The sequence below is a fragment of the Dermacentor albipictus genome, chromosome 2 (assembly GCF_038994185.2).
Source record: "Dermacentor albipictus isolate Rhodes 1998 colony chromosome 2, USDA_Dalb.pri_finalv2, whole genome shotgun sequence".
NCBI lineage: Eukaryota > Metazoa > Arthropoda > Arachnida > Ixodida > Ixodidae > Dermacentor > Dermacentor albipictus.
This window is the reverse complement of record NC_091822.1, coordinates 108,551,856-108,568,977: the sequence shown is the minus strand read 5'-3', so window position 1 is coordinate 108,568,977 and position 17,122 is coordinate 108,551,856. Positions and strand designations below refer to the sequence as shown.

Genomic DNA, 17,122 nt, shown 5'->3' with positions numbered 1-17,122 from the left:
GATATAGTTGATTTGACCAGTTGTTGGTGATAGGATCTTTTGAAACGTTCAAAACTTCGTATGAAACGCTAGACAGCAAGTGGAGGCATGCCATGTTTTGTCCAAGCTTTGTTGTCCTGGAATATTTTTGTAAACAAGGTTGCATTATGACTCCAGATAGTAGGTATACGGAAACATATACTGCCGTACAGCTTAAAATGTCGTTCCAAGTATGTTGAATACCGACATATTAGGTAACAAAGGAGGCCACAGTGGCCACTTCCACAAGAACAGAAATACGTGGGCGCTAGTTGTTATTTGTTCATATTGAAACAGCACGGAAATATACATTTAACGTCTAGCAGGGAGTGAAAATCAGTTTAGGTATACAGCACCTGTTAATACGAATATCCATTTTTGTTATCATAGAATAAGATAAAATATGAAAAAAAATGGGATACACTTCTGTACCACTACACTTTTGATCTGGGCTTGAAAACACGCAGTGCCTAGTTCCAAACGTGCGTGGCACACGGTAAGGTCCTTTTTAAGCTGAGACACTCTCTTTTGTGCGCTCTGCACTTATCATAAATGACCAGCGCAAAAAAAAAAAACGCGTACTCCTAGAAGGAACAGCTGGAACAAAGGTCTACAATCGAGCCTCGGTCTTCTGAAGTATACGCATACAGAGAATCCACCACCTCCATAGCGCCTGTCCACAGTGCTGCAACGTATACGTTGCGGTCAGCGCTTTAAGTGGACGTTAAAGAGATATACTTAATCAATTTCGACAGACGAAGGGCTCCCCTCAAGAACGTTATTCTCGTTATTTTGTGGTATGAGGCTGATTACTGAAACGGTTTCCAACTTTTAACTCACAATGTCTCCTTCGGACCAGACCGGTTTCCGTCAAATTTCACTAAGAGCCTGCTTACGAAATAGCTATGCCGTTTGTGCGATTTCCAGCTGTGCCAGTTCAAGTCAGCGTGTCTCGCTGCGGTTGAAATACGCGCACAAATGTCGTCCGCATATCTGAAATGGGCAACATTATTGCTTTACATTGAATACACGCAGAACCGCACCCACGCACGTTTGCGCCGATGGAGCGCTCTGAACCAGTAGCTTGCGTATGCCAAGAAAGTGCATCGACAGCAGAAGCATTGATGAAAGTAGTGATATTGAAAATGTGTCGCATACGTTCTTGATACCCTCCTGATTGGAATCGCGCTGCGAGCTTGAGGAGCGGGTACAAAACACTTTGAGTAAAATGAGAGGGCTGAATTAAATGGTCGTGTGTCTTCGCTTGGTGTGAGTATGTCTTTGTATGTATAGTGGGCGCACTTCTTTCATTGTTTTCCACTGTGCGATGCACAAGTCGTAATTTTCAAGCGCCTGGATGGGTGCTTTTCCAAGCCTGCTATACACGAAGCAGTTGACGTTCTCGTGTCTGATGTTCCCGTAGTGAGTTATCGCATCTAGTCTATGGTCTGTAAACTTGACAAGGCTTACAAAAAATAAATCAGAATTCTTAATCAATTCTGCATCTGTATGCGCTTTTATGAGATTCCGAAGATACCAGAAATGCGGCGAAAGTAAGTTTTCCGTCAACAGAATTCATTGGTGCCCGAAGAGGTTAATCTATTGAAATTAAATTGAAAACGCCACACTCCACATCGTTGATGGCCTTCACGCTTGTAGCCCTGCGTCGGCACCAATTCATCCAGAGGACGCTTCCCGCCAGTACCTCAGTTACTCCTAAAGTAGCCTCTCTTCGCATGCCTGCGCCGGGGATACCACGATCAAGTTGTCGTGGACGTTAGAGAAGTCTACCTGCTTGTTGTCTGCTAGCTGAGTCACTGCGTTTTCGCTGGAAATGACCCGGGCACGAAAGTGCACCAGCCATAAATGCCTATGGCAGTGTCAGATGCGTGGTCGCCATCTCGTTTTGCAGCGCGTATGCAATGGTAAAGTTTCGCACGTTCGCTTGCCAGCGTGCATAGGCCACATGACACTCTGCTCACATTCCACCAGCTAGAAGGGTTGGTTCTTTCATACGTGCCCACAGGTCCACTTTACCACTGCTTATACGACGACATAACGTATAGCCCTCTCATGTTGTCTATGGCCTTATGGTCACATTCAGGAATGCGTTTTCCCCCTTATAATTATGACCGATAGCTCCACAAGTGAATATTCTGGAGTAAAAGAAAACATTGCGTACCTTCACTGTGAGCGTTCTTGTTTCATTTCTCAAAATAATGATGATGATAATAATAATAATGGCATCGTTCCCCACAGTGCTTGACACATTCTATAGGTATCCCCGCACGAAAAACGGAATTGTTAGATCATCCTGACTGAAACAGGCCAGAAGGGTTGAAAGTCTTCCTGAGTTTAATTGAAAGCAACAGGAATTCGGGGCAGATTTCGATGTCTGTGCACAAGTGATCCCTTTTCACACGTTCATTATTTTTCTTCTCCTACCTTCAACCATTCCGTCTCCACCAATACACGGTTGCCGATCGGACACTTATTTGGTTTAAAGTTTTATGGCTTCATTTCCTATTTCTGCCTAGTCCCAGGTGGGAGACGATCACTTGGTGAACCCCCAAACATCTACGAAATAACCTTATCGTGACTCAGGGACTAAAATAGAGTTGGCGAAAGGGTGAGCAAGCCACCCAGAATGCATTATAATATTGCAGTGCAGGAGAGTTAGGGAAATGACAAGCACCTGGGAAACTTCAATAAGGACTGTATCGATTAAGCCGACAGCCTTGTCGAATAGACCGAGGTCGCGGCATCGAATCCCGGCCACGGCGGCCGCATTTCGATGGGGGCGAAATGCGAAAACACCCGTGTACTTATATTTAGGCGCACGTTAAAGAACCACAGGTGTAAGAAATTTCCGGAGTCCTACACTATGGCGTGCCTCATAATTAGAAAGTGGTTTTGGCACGTTAAACGCCATGATTTTTGTCCAGTTGACCTTGGTGCCACATTCCCTCCCTCCTCTTTGGAATTGCATGCAACTCCTCCGACAAACGCTGGGAGATACGGAAAGGCGGTGGCTGCATTCGCGATAGCTTTCTCCATGCCGGCCGTGCATGGGTCCGTGCTGAATATTCGCGTTACGAACTGTCGTGCACGACTGCATCTCGAGGATGTAATGCGCCTTCGCGTACTAACCAGCGAGAGGCGTCGGCCACCGCGCTCTCGTATGCGCCTTGCTATACGGTGGTCAACGCTGATTGATATACGCGCCGGCTAACAGCCTAAACAAGGCGCAGCTGCAGCTGTAAATGGCTGCAGCGTCTTCACGTATTACTCCTGTACCGTCGTTTTTGATGACGTTGTCGTCCTGTCATTTGAGAATGAAGGCCAATGTCTTTCCATGCACAAAGACAATTTGTTACAGCATTTCACGTCTTCCTACTAGACAGTCACACTAATTGTAGTCTCGTTGAATGACGATTGATGGCGGATGTTTTGAACATCTTACTTCACTTCACTTCACTTCACTTTATTTCCTTAAAGACCCCACAAGGGGGTGTTACATAAGGGGTGGGGTGTACAGAGATGCTACAAATGCCACAGGTTGTTAACGAGACAGGTGTATGGATACACTTTGAATAAAACGTGATGGACAGGTGATTGAAACAATGTCGTGGGGAAGGCCATTCCATTCTGAAGCTGCGCGGCAAAAAAATGATGCAGAAAAAGTAGTGGTGCCGGAACGGGGTCGGGTGACTTGAAGTGGATGGCCCGTGCGGGGGGATGTGCGAGCGGCAGGAGCGATGTAAGGTGGATGGCTGAAAGAACTGTGATAAAACTTGTGGTAAAGTGATAGTGTGGCGATCCTACGGCGAGACGAAAGAGTGAGCAGACCAGAGTCATTCTTAAGGGATGACACGCTGATATCATATGAATAAGAAGAATGAATGAAGCGAGCAGCACGATTTTGCACTGCTTCGATAGCGTTAATCAAATAAACTTGGTGAGGGCTCCAGATTGGTGATGCGTACTCAAGTTTGGGTCGAATTAGCGATTGGTAAGCCAAAAGTCTTACGTGGTAGGGTGAGTAACGCAGATGACGTTTTAGAAATCCTAATGATCGGTTAGCCGATGAAATGATATTCGTGACATGGGTGCGCCAGGAAAGATCAGGGGTTAGTGTTACACCAAGGTATTTATAGGATTCACTTGTTTCAACTGGTATGTTAGCTATTTTATAGGGAAATTGGAGCGGGTTTTTGCGGCGGTGGAAGGAAACTAATTTACATTTGTTAGGATTAAGGGTCATTAGCCAGCGGTTACACCAGTCGAACACTTTATTAAGATCATTCTGTAGGGCTGTTTGGTCAGATATGTTAGTTATTTTGCGGTAGATAACACAGTCGTCAGCGAACATGCGGATGTTACATGATAAATTATTAGGCAAGTCGTTGATATATATTAGAAATAAAAGTGGGCCGAGGACAGATCCCTGCGGCACGCCGGACGTTACAGGGAGCGAGTCAGACTTGACATTGTTAAGGGAAACAAACTGAGAGCGGTCAGTCAGAAATTGGGCGATCCAGTTTAGAACGTCCTGTGGCAGATTTAGTTCAGAGAGCTTCATTAGTAGACGCTTGTGTGGTACTTTATCAAAAGCCTTGGTGAAGTCAAGAAAAATAGCATCTGTTTGTAGGTTAGTGTCGAGGTTAGCATTTAGGTCGTGAAGAAAAAGGGCTAGTTGGGATTCGCATGAGAGGCCTTTTCGAAATCCGTGTTGAGAGGGATTAAAAAAGCTGTTAGAATCAAGGAACTGCATGACCTGAGAGTATATGATATGTTCCATGAGTTTGCAGCACACACTGGTTAGAGATATGGGGCGGTAATTTAACGGACAGTCTCTGTCACCTGCTTTGTGAACTGGAATGACCTTCCCACACTTCCAGTCGTAAGGGAGAATTCCTGAGGAGAGTGACTGGGAAAACAGTAGCAGTAAAAATTCGGCAGATATGTGCTTAGTGTTTTTTAAAAGCTTGGAATTTATTTCGTCCGTACCAGTAGAAGATGACAATTTCATTTTTTCAATTAAGGACAAGATACCAGAGAAACTAATGGTTATGGGTGGCATTTCAGGTAACCTAGCGCAAAACAGTTCTGTTTCAGTAGGGTTAGGTTCATTTGTAAAGACAGAAGAAAAGGCTATATTAAATATATTGGCACTTTCTGAACAACTTGCTTCTTGACCAGATTGATTAGTAAGGATAACAGGAGGGGTGTCACGTGGGTTTAGAATTTGCCAGAAACGTTTGGGTGAATCAGCAAGAATTTTTGGTAGCTCAGTGTGAAAGAATGAGTATTTAGCGTTGCGCACTTCTGTTAAGTATGCTTTTTCTGCAATGTTGTATTTGTCCCATGCGCAAACACTGTTTCTAGTCTTGGCGACACGAAAAAGACGTTTCTTCTTGTTTTCAAGCGATTTTAATGACTTAGTAAACCAAGGTTTTTGGCGGGTGGGACGGAAAGTTACCTTAGGGATGAAGTCATCAGCTAATCGGTTCATTTTGTTTTTGAAGAGTGACCAGTTTTCGTTAATAGTTCGTTCCCAAAAACCGTCTTGAAACGATGGAAAAAAGGCATTAAGTTCGCTAATGATGGCCCCAAAGTTCCCCTTGTCATATAGTCGAATTGTTTTCCTGCAAGCTTGGCGTATTTCGGGAAGAAAGGCAAAATTAGCATGAATTACTTTGTGGTCACTTATTTCTTTTAGAAGTGTTATAGAAGACAGGCTCCCTGGATCTGTTGTTAAGATTATGTCAAGAATATTGGCGGTATCGGAAGTGACTCGTGTAGGTTGTGATATGAGCTGAGTAAGATTAAAGTTTAGGCAAACGTCAAGAAATTCGTTAGCTTCTTGCGCATTGGGTGCTGACGAGGTTAGGGTCATCCAATCGATATTCGGAAAGTTAAAGTCTCCAAAGAGAACAACGCGAGCATTGGGGTATTTGGTCGAAAGTTTGGTTAAAATATTGTTAAGTTCGCGTGAAAAATCTGGAGTGTGTCTAGGAGGTCTGTAGCAAACACCTAAGAGCACCGACTGTGGTGCGGAACGACAGATTAACCATAAAATTTCAAGGACACAGGGTATTTTGATAACAGAGCACGAAAGCCGTTTGTTTGCAGCAATGAGGACGCCCCCGCCGCGTGTGCCGAGACGATCCTTTCTAAAAAGATTAAAGTTGGGCAAGTCGGATAAAACTTCGCCATCGGTGACGTCAGAGGTCAACCATGTTTCAGTTAGAATAAGTAAATCGCTACTGGATGAAGATACAAGGCTTGACACGTGGTGGCGTTTAGAAAGGAAGCTGCGAATGTTTGTGAAAATAATCGAAAAAGAGAGATTAGCTTCGTACACGCTCTCGAGCGAACTTACAACCTCGTCTGTTTTGTTTGGTGGAATGCACTGTCGATGTCTTACGTGCAGTATCTGTAGTGTTTTATTCTGTTCTGCGCTAGCTGCGTGCAGGGTAATTTCTCGTTTTGCTTTGCGCGTAGCGGCTGAACAGGTGTTCTGGCGATATCCGCTGTGATAGAACGTGCACGCGTAGCCTCTCTGACTATGCAATAGCGTGGCAGGCTACGCATTAGTTATGTGAGATTTTCTTTCTCCCATACTTGCGCTTTCTCAATTTCCTTTCTTGACATTTCTTAGTCGTTGGGGTTTACTTTTTAGGTGTAGGGATAGCCAGAACCTTTTAATGGACCCTTTCTTCCAAGACAACAACAACAACAACAACAACAACAACAACAACAACAACAACAACAACAACAACAACAACAACAACAACAACAACAACAACAACAACAACAGCAGCAGCAGCAGCAGCAGCAACAAGAACAACGACGACGACGACGACGACGACAACGACGACGACGACGACAACAACAACAACAACAACAACAACAACAACTACAACAACTGTGAAATGACAGACCGCACGTGCCTGTTTATTTTAATCTAAGCACTTTCATACAGTGTGATTTTTTAAATCTTTTGCCGTAATGTCACGAAAACATCAGCAACTTTAAAGCCCATCCAACATCAACATAGTTTCCTTCAAGATACTGGACATCAGCAAAGCTAACTAATAAAGCTACGTTACTAAGGAACCTGTTATACTATAACCTGGATCACATGTTCTGTCAAACAAGTTGCATCAGTCATATGGTAATTAGAAAAAAAAAATACAAACAAGACTGCGGTGACACTGCCATATTTCTATTAAGGAGGCAAACGCGAACAAAACGTTTCGGAAGATGTGCGTAACTTGCCGCTCGTACAGATCACAAAGACCCGACTAGCTGCGGGTGTTGCTTACGTGTTCACCTCGTTGACGGTTGGCGACTGTCCCGTGCACCATGGCAGGAAGAGGCGGTGTAGGAGAGATAGATAGATAGATAGATAGATAGATAGATAGATAGATAGATAGATAGATAGATAGATAGATAGATAGATAGATAGAGAGAGAGAGAGAGAGAGAGAGAGAGAGAGAGAGAGAGAGAGAGAGAGAGAGAGAGAGAGAGAGAGAGAGAGAGAGAGAGGAGACTGTCAGTCGAAGTAAACTGCGCATATTGTCTTGCGCAATGTTGGGATCCTGGAGATCCTGGGATCCTGGAATCCTGGATCCTGGAATGGAGTTGAGAAAAAAGAAAGTGGGACAACCCGTCTCGCGATGACCGTCGAAATTAATGCGATTAGCACTCAAGTAATGTCGCGACATATATATATATAGCGTACAGCTGAAGACGCCTTTATTTTAAAGTATGCGCTAGTTTAGAACATGTAGTAGCCCGTGTCAACGCTATAGCTCTGCAGTGGTCACTCTGAGATTTCTATTGCTCCGGCTGCATGCGGCATACACTGTCTCCGGGATCGTCCCACTTTGCTATGACACTAGCTCGCAGGGTCGGCTACGACCACGAAGGCATGACGACGACTGTACAGTCGCGATCAATTTGAAGATGATCGCTCGAGCGGCGACCAAAACTAGGAGCAGCGCCACGTTACGTCATCACCGTCGGTCGAGAGGGAAACATCAGATAGCTCCCCCCCTCTCTCTTTTTGTTTTCCCTGAAAAGATGTCACTCCCGTCACCGTTCACGGCATAACCTGCGAATTCATTTCGATTGCGTTATGAGCTTCTGCACAGAGGCGTCATTGTTAGCCAAGATATGCATGAGGAAGCGACGCACACAGATCATTGCCATGAAAGGGAAAGAAACATAAAAATGTGGCCAGTTGGTCTTGGGGGTGATGGTTACAGCCTGGAAGAGCATGATAGGGGAAGAAGGCAGCGCAATTTTTATCTTCGCAGTTCCGAAATCGGCCGCTATGCTGCTTGGAAGGCCGCCGGTTGATGCTTGCGCGATCACCTTCAAATTGATCGCGACTGTACGACGACGACGCCGTGACGACAATAGAATGACGTAAAAGGAATATCGTCGATGGAAACGACGAAGGCGCTACGGCAATGACAGCATGAGGACAGTGGGATGACCGACTGTGTGGCCAGCTCGATGGCGCGATGTGAAAGCCACGGACGGGGAAAGCGAACGTTCGCACAGCACCGACTTTCATTGGGACTCGGAACACAGAAACTGGCGAGAAAGGTCGAACGCCTCGCAGCTTAACCGTGCAGGCTTGAATTTGAAGGGGCGTTGAGTTGTAGAAGATTCATCCCAGAGCGTTGTGTGTCAAGAAGGCCTGTGGGCCGACGTGGCGTTATGCGCGCTGGTATTGGCTAACAAGCTGCCGGCTCGCGTCCTGCTGTGCATCGCTGTGCTGGTCGCCTTGTTCACTCGTCTCGCCCTGCGAATGATGATGCAACGAACAACTGGCCCACAGATTTTTGGGTTTCTTAAAAATTTCACAATGGCCGGCGCTTGCGAAGAGTCAGCGCCTGCGAGTTTCACGAGGCTAGACATGCGCCATGCAGTGAACCTCCTCCTCCTCCTCCTTCGAAAAGAGGCGTTCTACGTTTAGCGCATGCAAAGTGCGCGGGCATCTTGCCGCAGCTCGTTGACAGCATAACATGTTAAATTAAATTCTAGGGGTTTTACGTGCCATAACCACGAAAGGTGGCTGCTGCGGCCGGGATGAAGCCCGCGATCTCAAGCTCAGCTGCACGACGCCATATATCAACTAAGATACCACGGCGGGTACAGCATAACATGCTAGAACAAGCGCGCACTTGAGGTGCAGCTGTATATGAGGAGCTACACGCAAGATTAAATTGCCTTGCAAGCTAGAGTGTACGAATGGTCTCAGTCCACTGCGTTTTCGGACGAACGTAACGCATTGCATTTAGATATGTAAAAAAGAGAGAAAAATACGCGTACCTTCCACAACTTTTTTTCGTAAATTTCTGTAGGATATCCTATTTCACTACTACAAGGGGTACGTGACTCGATTGCGTGTTTTCTTCTTTTTTCTTGCGCCACTTTCAGGAGCATCGAGTCCCAGGAGCTGACTCTCATTCCTCTTCCACGAGAAGAAGCGCATAAAAATTCATCGTCCGGTCAAGAAGCCAAAGGTACGTGAATATATGCTGGTGGTGTGAAAGCGGACAAATAAATAAATGCTCGCTGTGCGCGTTGTTCTCTTGAAAGTTACTGTCCGTCCGTCCGTCCGTCCGTCCGTCCGTCCTATTGCCCGAACACTCACGCAATGCAATGGTATATGGTTGTTTGGAGAAACGGGTCTCAAAGGAGAGGTCATGGTTGTCTCAGACCGGCAAACTCGGCGCTTAAATAAATATATTTTTTAAACCGTACGCACGATTGCTGTCAGATTGAGGTTGAAACCTCAGGTTGTTCACAGCACTTAGCGCCACACTTACATACAAAACATATCTGTTATTAGGTGTTTTCTAACGTTAAAGAGGTTTAACTAGTTCGTCAACGTCCCCATCACTTTATCTGCTGTGTTGAAGGGATGGGGGTGCGAAAATACAAGAAATTAGGCCACTTTCACGTTTCGAGCTGGAAGCCGTGTCCACTGCCTTTCGCGTTTTCTAAACTTTCGACTAATTCCTTGTTCTACTGCCGGACTAAGTTTGTAAAAAAACGGGTCCCAAGATCGATCCTTCGGTTGACACTGATTGCGTTGTGTCTTCGAACCGTTGTGGTTAAGCCATTACACTCGCAGCTCAAACCCGCATACAGCCATTATTCCATTTTATTTGCCCCCCTCTCTCCTTACTTTGGTCTTCCATATTTGTGACAGCGGAAACCCCAGAAAATAAGTGCGAATGATGAACCGCTCGAAGGCAGTAAATTTCTTTTGTGGCACGCGAGGAAGACAGAGATACAATTTTATTTATCGGATGGCAGAGTAGTTGGCCTGAGCTTGTGCGCACAAGGACAGGGGGAAAGGGGAGCGAAAAAGGAATGTAGGACGATAATTACAAAATAGCGATGGGAGAACGTTGGACGTCAAAATAGCAGCGTTTTTAAAGCTTTTAGTTCAGCCTGCAAGTAAAGTAAGTTCGGCCTTTGTTCGCAATGAGGCTCGTACGAGAATATTGTTTTCTAAAGAGAGATGTTGCTTTTCTACGCCCAACCCAACTGAGTGACTTGGAAAAAAAAAAGCAATTCGATAACACGAAATCTCATTCGTGCTCTGTACTGTAGGACCAAGCCATGCATCTGGAAACCACTGCGAGCTGTCGGCGGTTCCAAACGGTGAGGTAAGCTATCCCAATTCATCCGAGCATTCGGAAACATGCCGCATAGTGACAAACAACAGCACATACAATGGCTTGTCAAAGGCCCAGAAAAACAGCGACACCTGTCCAAGTGGCAAAACGTCGTAAATTGGCCTTTTATTTTTTTTTATTTTCTTATATTGTGTAATTATTCAGGATAGCTATATATGTATATATTACGGTTACCAAACGACAAACGTATTGGTCACTGAGGAAGCACTGAAAGAAAACGCAATCAGCACAATTTTGCTCATTTCCTGCGACGCCTTCGTAGCACCTCTAACTTTGACAGTTCTGCAGTGTACTTATCAAAGATATACTTTAACATTTGCGAAGTTTCATGTTACTATTCTTGATAGCTGTGAAGCAGCTCCAAAGCGCAATTAACGTAGCTTTGCTAGTCTTGAACAACGCGGCTAATCATCCATCACACATTGTGGTATGTACACATACCAACTTTGCACACACATAATCTTCAACATGCCAAACAAACTTTTCAGATTCCGTGGCTCTAGCTATGAATGAATTTTCTCCAAAATTTGGAGCGGACATTCTTCACCGCATCCTGACACAACGACAGCTTCACTGCAAAACTGCAAGGCGCGCTTTCAAAACCAGCAAGCTGGTTTCGCCCCATGGCTCTGCGAGCTAGCCGGAAAGCGACAGAGCCATAACGGGGGCAATGCGTGGACCTTTCAGCGATTAAAGAAATGCATAACGGGCCCTGTGTATGAACGCACACTGATCTTTTTGTTGCATTTCGCCTCGAGAACACTAGCTGTGCTGTCGGTCGTCCCACTTCAAGACGCCGTGAGAGAGCTATCGGCCTTAAGTTACGCGGCAAAGCTAGCTTACGAGGCGAGTGAGAGGCGTTTTGCAGTGTAATGCGAGCTACGTGTCTCCTTCTGTGCTATTTTGTTTCCTGACACTTTCGGTACATAGAAACGTAGAAAATATACTGAAGCATTCACTGGAACTCACAACAGAATGTGACCGGTAGAGAGCTGTCATTTAGAGTTAGCATGCATGTGTTTTCGTCTTTATTTATTATTTATTTACAAAATACTGCATGCCCAAGCTAGTGCCCGTGCAGGAGGGGTATAAAAAAGGTTTACACAAGCACTGGTAAAAACATCAAACAGAAATCATCGTAGATCATCGAGAGAGAGAAAAAATATATACATAAAGATAACACATAAATGAGCACCTTATGGTCGTGAAAACAATTATAAACATTGCAACTTTAGGAAAACAAGAAAAGCGCTTCACATTCTGACGTTAATTCGTCGAATGAGTCACTGTACTGAAGCATACATAGCGGCAAAGCGTTCTAGTACGTAATCGTTCGTGGAAAAAAAATGAAAACTTTAGTGTGTTAGTACGTGTTCTAAATGGTGTTATCGATTCAGCATGACGATTTCGAGTCAGTCGTGACATCAAAGGTTGTATGTACGGAGCAGGGTCTAATGCAAGATTCTTCTTTTTCAAATGAAAAAGAAACTTTAAGCTCAGAATTTCGCGACGTAGCTTAAGTTCCTGGATATTATTTTGTTGCATCATAAAGGTTGGGAAGTGCGTCATGCGGTATCGAGAAAAGATAAACCGAATGGATTTACGCTGAATAATTTCTAGAGCATCAACGTTTTTCTTAGTGTGTGGGTCCGAAATAATACATGCGTATTCGAGGGCAGGTCTTATGATTGAATTATAGGCAAACAGCTTGACGGATGGAGGGGCATGTCGAAGTTAATATCTGAGGAGGCATAACTTACGGAAGGCGGATGCGCATATGTTAGATACGTATTTATTCCAAGTATCTATATTACGTGGTTATTCCAGTATAGGTTAGATACGGGGTTATTCCAGTATCGTCCGCAATTTGCACGATACTCGCTCGCGCTCCTTTTTTCTTCTCCTCTGGTTTCTGCATTGAACTATCCGGAATGAGCGTCGCACCACAGTCCTGTGCTTTACTTTGAGGACAAAAAATACTGTCTTAGAGGAAGATGCCTCCGTAGTCTGGGATCACTCGTTGTCATCGTGACAGAGAACAGTCCTACCATGACTGCAGGGTCCATTCTTTCCCATCATTTTCGTCGTTCCTGTCACACTGATAATCGTCGTCATCACATGATCCACGCAGAACGGCATCCCCAGCTTTCCCGAGAAGAACGGCACCTCCACGAGCCTGCTCTTCCACAAGGTGGACAGGCTCGAGCGCGAGCTCGAGTCGACGTCCGATCTGTTGCGCCAGGCCAACCGGGAGCTGGCGCGCCGCGAGGCCTCGCTTGCCCAGCTGGGACGCCACAACGAGCGGCTGCGAGGACGGGTCGCGCGGCTCGAGTCCGACGTGGCCGTGTACAGGGCGGCCTCCACCGCGGCCGCCACGTCTTCCTCGTCCGGCGATGAAGACGTGGCCACTGCGGGCGCAGTCGAGGGTTCCGCCGCCGACTTGGCGCGTACCTCGACCCGTTGCTGCTCCGCCAGGGAAAGGGAACTCTTGCGAACCCTGGCCGGCATCTACGACAAGATAACGAAGACGGACTCTCGCAAGAGCGCCGCCAGCAGCGATAGGTGCGAAGTAAATTTGTGCGCCAAGAATCATCGGCACGCGGACGCGGGTCGCTCGCTCCCGGACGCCCGCGTCCTGGAGCAGGTGTTCGCCAACTTCTGGCAGGAGTACCGGAGCATGAGCGGAGAACTGGAGAGCTGCAAGCAGGTCATGGCCAACCAGGAGCTCAGGATGCGCTACCTCGAGGCGCAGGTCGACGCTGCCAACAGAGTCAGGACCAACGACTTCTTCAGGGCTGACGTGCTAAAGAAGGACACGACGAACGGTGCAGTGGGGGGTGTGGGCGGTGGTGGTGAAACTTGTGATGATGTGCTGAACGGCGGTGATGTATGCTCGCCGACGGTGGCTTGCTGCGCCGCGGTGGCCAACGTCGAGAGGCGAGTGGCGGAGGAGAGCCACCTGCTGGCGCGCCTCAGCCGCCTGCAGCTGGACAACAGCAGGCTGCAGGTCCTCAACGGGGAGGCCCTGACAAGGGAAGCGGCCGTCAAGAAGGAGCTCCAGAGGGTGCAGAACAAGGTGAGCTACATGAAGAAGTGCTTATACGATTGAAAGTATGAAAGACGAACTCGATGCTCTGAACTCTGAATAAGAGAGCCTATATACCGTTTCATCGGGCGAGGAGGATAGGGCGCGCGGAGAGCCTTTCCTCCTCTCTGGCTTGGGCGATCCGGCGCGGCGCTGCTTGAAAGTTTTGCTGTCGCTTGCTGCGGAACGATTTCTTGATGTTTTAGATCGTACTCTGTGAAATTTAAGCCGTGTCCGTTCATGTAAGGTCGTCAGGGAAGCCTTTCGGTGCATCGGTAACTACAATAGGCGGAAATATCTTTTGGGAGCGAGAAAATGTGACGCGTTTTATCAGCCGCGGTGTACGCACATTATCAGTCGCGGTGTGAGCATGTGTTGTGAACTATTTTGCTTATGTCGGTTTTAATTCAACAAAGAAAAGCGGTGTCTCTGCAGCCTGAAATGGTAAATCTGCTCAATATCTGATCGCTTGGCGTAGGGAGTAAAACATAAAGCATAAGAACGCATGCTCGTGCACGGCCAACCTAAGGCAACCACGAAACATCTAAGCGGCAGGCGCAATCAAATATTTGTGATGCACCGGCATCGTTCTCGCGCATTTCAAGTCTAGTAGGCTGGAAATTGCCATATGTCTATGCTAGCCTTCCTGCATGAGGCCGATGGCGCTGCTCAACACAGCGATCACTGCGGTTGGTGATCCAGCACGGTACAGATGTAAGCTGGGCGCTTCGGCATTGCCTTTTTGGCCTGCATACAGCCATAATATATGAGGGATCGCATAAAAAGAATGCGATGCCTATTTTTGAGGACAAGATTTCCGTAATGCGTGTGAGTGCGTCGTAGAGAATGGAACGAACACAACCGAAAAAGAAATTCGGTTATCATCCTCTTTCTAGAAAAAGCAAGAGAAAACGGGCTAACGCCGCAACAGGGCCTCGCATAGTCACGCCGCACAACGTTTATAAATATATAACCGCTGATGCGGTATGCATGCTTGGACTATGCGGTATATAGAACAAAGATATATGTAATCCAGCACCTACCACTGCTTAGGACGCTCGCGCAGTTCGTAAACAGTCCCTTTGCTGGACAAGCGCAATGCAGACTGTAAGGTATGCTGCTATCACTTGCCAAAACTATTTTATTCAGGGGCGGAAACTTCATCCATCGAACCAAGTAGTCACGCAATGTAACCTGCAGCGAACAGTCTGAACGCTTGTCAAAGTATAACATCGCAGCTCCTATCGTAGCAGAACGGTACCCACGCTCACGCTGTCACGATCGTCGCGAATGTTTCATAGCTCCTAAACCGCAGCTTAGAAATAGAGGATAATACTGCAATAAGGTCACATTAGTGCCTGGAACATTCAGAAATACACAATTCATCTCCGAGGCTGATTGTAGACTCGAATATGCGCGCACACATCGCGCTGCGTGTTCCGTCCACCTCAACGCCAGCAGAAATTCCGGCCATGACGCCTTAAACCACTTCAGCACGTCTCACAGAACCGTTTACCACGTAGAAGACGCACGTCATACTAAACAGACCGCACGACCGCGAAAACAAACGCCAGAACCTATCGCCGAGCGTATACCTGCCATGCAAAAGACCGCTTTCACCCAAGCCAGTATGGTGCTGCTCATAGGCGGCGCCACTGTGCTCACAATATGGCGGCGCCTACGAAAAAACGGTCTATAAGCTCTGAATAAGAATAAGAAGCCTGAGCTCTGAATAAGACAGCCTATAGGATCTCTTGTTGTAGTGCCATAGGCCGAGCAAACTTAGTACACCTCTTAGCCAGGACGGAAACACAATAGAGCGAATGCTGACTTTTTGTACTGTTCTTTCTCTCTTTCTTAAAAGTGCACTGTCTGCCTGTCTGTGGCTCACTCACTCACTCACTCACTCACTCACTCACTCACTCACTCACTCACTCACTCACTCACTCACTCACTCACTCACTCACTCACTCACTCGCTCGCTCACTCACTCAATCAATCAATCAATCAATCAATCTGCTAAGCTACTTCGTCTTCGGTTCTTTTCATTCGCTATCTTTCACTACATGTAGGTACAACTCGTCTCCTTACTTTGACGTCTAATAACCGTCTCTCCCTTTTTTTCTTTCTCTTCCCCTCAAGCTGTCGAGCTTCAAGACGGACTTAGCTCGGGCTACAAAGAAGGTCCTGGGTCGAGAATCTAGCTGCACGTTCCCAGCCGAGGTAAGCATGACACACTAAGCACTGTAATGAGAGCGATACAAGTAGAAACGTGCTTGACTGTATTAAGAAGCCGTAGATGATATCCTGGCAGCTGGCTTGGCGTGATACTCTAGCCGTGGAGCGAGGAATACGGCGTATACAGCGATCACAGAAACACACAGACGGTATACATACACCCACAGACGCGAGTAATACACGTTAAAGCTATCCACAAAGTATCACGAAGAGCATAGAAAAAATTGGAAGACGCTTAAGCTTCGCCTTCAAGAGTGGGACGCGACAGCGTTCCCGTCGACCCGCCAAGGGGTATAAGACAATGCGCTACGGCACAGCGATCACTTACGATGCGCCCCGCATCGGACTTAGCGCCTACCTATCACGCGGTGAGCGTCGAGCAACGCAGCGTTCGGCGCGGCAACGAAACGTGCGCCTGAGCGAACGGAACGAACCAAAGAACTCGGTGTCTCGGAGGGGAAACGATCTACGCCAGCCTAAAGCCCCTCAATTTTCCAAAAGTAGCGCCATTCTTAGATCTTTCCGCCACCCCGCTCACCCAGGCGCATCCTCCTCCACTCCTCCTGTCGCCCCAGCCTCCTCCGCTCCCCTATTGGCCAATCTGTGTCACGTGAAAGGGGGCCCCGCGCTTTTGTATATTTTTTTCTTTCCGGCGCAGAGCAGGCGCCGCGCTTTTGTATATCTTTTCTTTCCAGCGCGCTGCGACCCCCAATCTTGGGCCTGCGACCCCCATTCTTGGGCCTGCGCGACTAAGTACGGCAGGCGGTTTGAAGGAGCGCGGTAGTTTTATACAATGTGTTAGGGCCGAGTGCTTAATTGCGATGCCGTGCTGCTGCGCCTACGGTTGCCACAACAGACCCAGTGACGGCAAAAAGCTTTTTGTTTTACCATCCGCCGGGCGCAACGCAAAACGAAGAAAAGTGTGGATTCACAAGATCGGGCGGGCTGACTTCGAGCAAGTGGCAAAGAACGCGCGGCTTTGTGAAGTGACACGGCTCCTCCAACCTCTTCTTTTGACGCCCGTGTCAAAACGGGCCCGTGTCCAGTGCAT

General features: G+C 47.0%; 1 protein-coding gene across 1 annotated transcript in view; it reads left to right on the top strand.

The window, feature by feature from the left end:
* Positions 1 to 17,122, top strand: part of LOC135900734 (serine-rich adhesin for platelets-like) — a 108,028-nt gene that overhangs the window by 3,272 nt on the left and 87,634 nt on the right. Inside the window, exons 2-5 of the mRNA XM_065430274.2 lie at positions 9,478 to 9,563; positions 10,663 to 10,718; positions 12,880 to 13,824; positions 15,976 to 16,056. Coding sequence (XP_065286346.2) covers positions 9,478 to 9,563; positions 10,663 to 10,718; positions 12,880 to 13,824; positions 15,976 to 16,056 — 1,168 coding nt within the window. The remainder of the gene's footprint in view (positions 1 to 9,477; positions 9,564 to 10,662; positions 10,719 to 12,879; positions 13,825 to 15,975; positions 16,057 to 17,122) is intronic.